Source organism: Pinus tabuliformis, chromosome 9, assembly GCF_031772625.1.
Source record: "Pinus tabuliformis cultivar Carrire ecotype Pingquan chromosome 9, CPIR1, whole genome shotgun sequence".
NCBI lineage: Eukaryota > Viridiplantae > Streptophyta > Pinopsida > Pinales > Pinaceae > Pinus > Pinus tabuliformis.
The window spans coordinates 1,530,499,920-1,530,504,798 of NC_142307.1; the positions used below are offsets into that span (position 1 = coordinate 1,530,499,920).

At 43.3% G+C, this 4,879-nt stretch overlaps 1 protein-coding gene across 1 annotated transcript; it reads left to right on the plus strand.

Moving 5' to 3' along the window:
- Positions 1 to 290: 290 nt before the first annotated feature.
- On the plus strand, positions 291 to 3,289 carry LOC149154436 (uncharacterized). The gene is made up of 2 exons (XM_089444146.1): positions 291 to 2,048; positions 2,147 to 3,289. Exons 1-2 carry the CDS (start codon positions 291 to 293, stop codon positions 3,287 to 3,289), a joined length of 2,901 nt encoding a protein of 966 aa, XP_089300272.1.
- Positions 3,290 to 4,879: the final 1,590 nt, after the last annotated feature.

A 4,879-nucleotide genomic window follows, 5' to 3' on the forward strand; every position in this document is an offset into this window, starting at 1 on the left:
ATACAAGCATGGCTAACATCAAAAAGAAGCTTGGCAACCACATTAATTATATGGAAGTAGAAAGTCAGGGGCGAGAAGGAGGTTTAGTCACGATGTGGGACTCAAGAATGTTTCAAGTCATCTCAGCAGAAGCAACCAAAGCATTTATAGCTGTGGGAGCCCAACCCACAGGTAACTCTAAATCCTTCTCATGTATAAATGTTTATGGACCCTAGAAGATAGAGGATAAAATAACCTTTTTAAATTCTCTGTCAAGTTTAATTTCTAGACATCCTTGCTCCAAATGCATTATGGGGGGTGACTTTAACATGATAACCACTCTTTTGGAGAAGAAAGGGGGAATAAGAAAACTCAGTAGGGATGCGGAATTATTTACAAATTTCATTGATAATGCTAAACTGATGGATATCCCACCTAAGAGTGGCACTTATACATGGAATAATAGACGAGGGGGAGATAGGCTGATTGCCTCTCATCTGGATAGATTCATCATCTCTGAGAGCATCATTATGAATGGTATTCTAGTTGAGTCAGACATTCTTCCAAGTGGAGGATCTGACCACTGGCCAATATCTTTAATAGCAGCTATCCATGGCACCCCAAGGAATAAACCTTTCAGATTCGAAAAATTTTGGTTGGATCACCCCAACTTCCTCAATCTGGTAGAGAAATGGTGGTCTGAACCTGTGATTGAAGGGGGATCCAAAATGTTTAACCTTCAGAAGAAACTAAGGTACACTAAAGCCAAAATTAAAGAATGGAACATTACGGAGTTTGGAGATATTTTTAAGGAAAAAACCTTGATAGAAGACAAACTGGAACAGATTCACAAAGCGTGGGCTTCAGGGCACAACAGTGAGGAGTCTGTAGAGCAGGAAAGGGATCTAACTAATCAGTGGCATACACGCTGTCAGCAGGAAGAAACTCTTTGGAAGCAGAAATCCAGAATTCGGTGGCTTAAAGAGGGTGAGCAGAATACCAAATTTTTTCACAGATCTGCTCTAGATTACAGAAGTGCGAATAGAATTCTAGAACTCAAGAATGAGAATGGTGAAACTTTAAAGAATCACCAAGACATAGCGGCTTTACTAACTAGGCACTTCAGCAGTATTGCCCAGGAACCGATAGCAAACAGAGAGGATGCCATAAAGGAGCTCATCTCAGGCATCCCCAAAACTATCACCGGAGATCAGAACTCAGATCTAAGCAGAGAAATAACCTTAGAGGAAGTGGAGGAAGCAGTCAGAAGTATGCCTAGTGATAAGGCCCCTGGACCGGATGGTTTCACCATCAATTTTTACAAAGCCTGCTGGAACCTAGTGAAGCATGAGATATGGGAAGTTGTTGAGGACTCTAGGAAATCTGGTTCCATCCTCAAAGCTCTCAACTCAACCTTCAGAGTGCTTATCCCAAAGATGGAAGAGGCAAACTCTCCTGAGAAGTTCAGACCAATTGCTCTGTGTAATGTCATTTATAAAATCATATCAAAAGTTACAGCTAATAGACTAAAGCCTATTCTTCCTGGCCTCATATCAGAAGAGCAATCCGGGTATGTCGAAGGGAGACAGATCTTAGACAATATTCTTCTAGATCAAGAAATGATTCACACCCTACAAACTAGGAAATTAGCAGGAATGCTAATGCAACTTGATCTATCGAAAGCCTATGATAAAGTTAGTTGGCAATATCTAGAAGCCATTCTAAAAGCCTTCGGTCTTTGCAAGCTATGGATTAATTGGATATTAGCCCTTATTAAGTCCTCCAGATTCTCAATCCTTGTCAATGGATCTCCCTATGAACCCTTTTCACCTACTCGTGGAATCAGACAAGGAGACCCTCTCTCCCCCTTCCTGTTTGTTATTCTCATGGAAGGTCTCAGCAGACTTATAGCCAAAGAAAAAAGAGAGGGGAAAATCAAGGGCCTTCAGCCTCTACAATCTATTCCAGCAACAACACACCAACAATTTGTGGATGATACGATGTTACATGGAACTCCCACAGTGAAAGAGGCTCTAGCTTATAAGAAAATCCTTGATCTTTTCAGCAAGGCATCCGGAATGGAAATTAATTTTTCCAAATCCACGATTTACTTCTTTCACACTCATCCAGCTATTTAGAAGCACCTCTCTAATTTACTTGGATTCAGAAAAGGGTGTCTACCTTCAAGGTATTTGGAGCACCGCTTACTCTCAAACCCTGGCAAAAAGGGCACTGGGAGAGAATCTTAGCTAACCTGGAGAAAAGGTGCAAGCACTGGACGTACAGAGCACTTAATTTTGCGGAGACTAGTTCTCACAAAGGCAGTTCTGCAAGCTATCCCTCAGTACTTACTTTCCATGCTGCCGTCCCCAAGGGCATCCTCCAACAAATTAGAACAATCCAAAGATCCTTTTTATGGAATGGTAATGGGGAGAAGAAAAAATGGGAGCTTGTAGCATGGCATAAACTCTGCAAACCAAAAATTTTGGGAGGCCTAAATCTGGTGGATCCTTCAATCATCAACATGACTTGTGGTGCTAAACTATGGTGGCGATGGATAAAAGAGCCCCATCTCCCCTGGGCAAGACATTGGAAAGAGAAATATACCCCCGAACACAATAGTCAGGATATTATTAGGCTTCAGGAGGTTCCTGAGGGATCACCCATATGGAATCTTGCCCGGAAAAATCGCAACTTGGTTCAGGAAAACAGTTTCTGGGAAATCCGGAATGGGCATTCAGCTCTTTTTTGGGAAGATGCTTGGCAGCAGCTCCCAAAACTGGAAAAGCCTGAACTCGATCATATCAAGCAGAAATGTCAACACGAGGGTCGGTACAGAGTTAACCAATACTGGAACTGGAACAGCAGGGATCCCATCTGGAGAGAATGGATAAACTTCGACTTGGACAACAGCAATGGGGAAAATGACAGCTCAAAGCATCTAATTGACCAACTACTCAAAAGGAAAATAAGGAATACGGACGAAAAGGACCAGCTTAGATGGGGAATGAAGGGTAACGGAAATTTCTCACTCAAGGAAGCCAGGGAACTGATAGAAAATGCAGAGCAAAGGGAGGTTTCACCTTGGAGTCATAACGTGTGGGACGGCCTGTTTTGGCCAAAAATCAAAACTTTCCTCTGGCTTTTAATGAGGAAAAAAACCTTGACATGGGAAAATCTACGCAGCAAAGGCTTTCATGGGCCGTCCAGATGCCCAATGTGCCTGGCAGAGGAAGAAACAATGAATCATTTATTTAACTCATGTGACTGGGCTAGCCATTATGGAATTAGGCGGAGGGTATTATGCTAAATTCTAACAGAAATAGGGAATCCATTGGGGATACTATACAAAAATTGGCAAAAAAATACTCAAAAAACTCTAGGGTCAATAGCATTTGGAAAGTTATGCCGGGTTTTTTAACATGGACCATATGGAAGGAGCGTAACAGGAGAATATTCCAAGATGAATACAGAAACACAGAGCATGCCATAGACACTCTCATGAGTAATATTAAACAGTTGATTCAAGTAAAAGTGAAAGAGGAAACTAATGAGAAGTCGTCATCTAGTGACTTACGAATTTTAAAACTCTTCCAGCTGCACACCAACCAGAGCTTGGATACATCGAGAAGCCAGCAAAGCCCGCAGTTTGAGTCCAGTGGTTGGAATTACCCGCCGGTGGGCTGGCTGAAGTTGAATTTTGATGGCACGTCCAGAGGAAACCCTGGGATGGCGGGTATTGGAGGAATCATAAGAGACAACAAAGGAGACATTCTTCATATTTACTGCAAGGCACTGGGAGAAGGGACGAACAATGAAATGGAGTTTGCAGCTTTAGAACAGGGACTACGGATTCTAAAAGACATGCGGAATTATATAGCGGTGGTAGAAGGTGACTCGGCCCTGGTTATCTCTGTGGCAAAGAGAATCTATGGCGGAACCAAAGCAAGCAAAGCTACGAAGCATTGGAGATTAGCAAAGGTGACGGAAAACATCGCCGAGTTGATCAGCGGCATGAGAGGGTTAGTCTTCCAGGTGGTGAGACGCAAGGCGAATGCGATTGCGGACCACCTAGAAAACCATGGCATCGATAACCAAAATAGGGAATGGGACAGCTGTTGGCAGCAGGTGAACTGCCCAGACTTGAAAAAGAAGTGCATCCAGCTGGCCGAACAAGACAAGGATAATGCCAACCGGGCTTAACCGGAAGGCGCTCAGACTCCGTGCTTTTTTCATGATGAAGCACAATGGAGTGGATACGGACATTAAAGGTTGGCAGAAAACAAAAGGACATGGAATTCTGATGCATTTATGGCAACAAAAGGGGAATAAAGGAAATAAATCTAATATGATGGGCCGCAACAATCACTGTCGTCACCACAGCAAGTTGGAGGACACATGGCAATTTCTGATTAGAGAAGGAGGAGGCAACATTGATGTCAAAGGTTGGATACATCACTCGGAAAACACAGTTCAAGGAAGTAAAAATTATGTCAGTACATCCACGTCGTTTCGGGAGAATCGGTTGGTCATGAGCAATATCCTCCAGATCAACTATTTAGCAGCGAGTGGAGGCATAGCCATGAACAGAATTTTGCAGTGCATTGCTCCGGTTCATTTACTTTCGGCTCTCAGTGCCAGGTCTTACGTTGCAAGTGTTAGGATAAATATGGAAGGTGACGGCTGCCGCAGTGCTACTGCGAACATGGAACTCAAGACAGCAAGGGAAATGTATGAAACCAGAACCGCGTCGAAGAACAAACGCAAATTGTCTGAATTGGAGGCCTTGGTGAAAGAAGAAGAACGAAAGCGGTCGGAGGAGGATATAGCGCAGGAAGTAGACTGGCTTCAAGATCCTGGCACAGTCACTAAGCGCGCAACTCAGTTTGTGCGTACTCAA

What these genes read in the sequence shown, in the direction of transcription:
- LOC149154436 (XM_089444146.1), top strand. Translation starts at nt 291, where the DNA reads ATGGGGGGTGACTTTAACATGATAACCACTCTTTTGGAGAAGAAAGGG. An exon ending in TCCTTGATCTTTTCAGCAAG is followed by an intron (nt 2,049 to 2,146) that starts GCATCCGGAATG and finishes ACTTGGATTCAG; the next exon opens with AAAAGGGTGTCTACCTTCAA.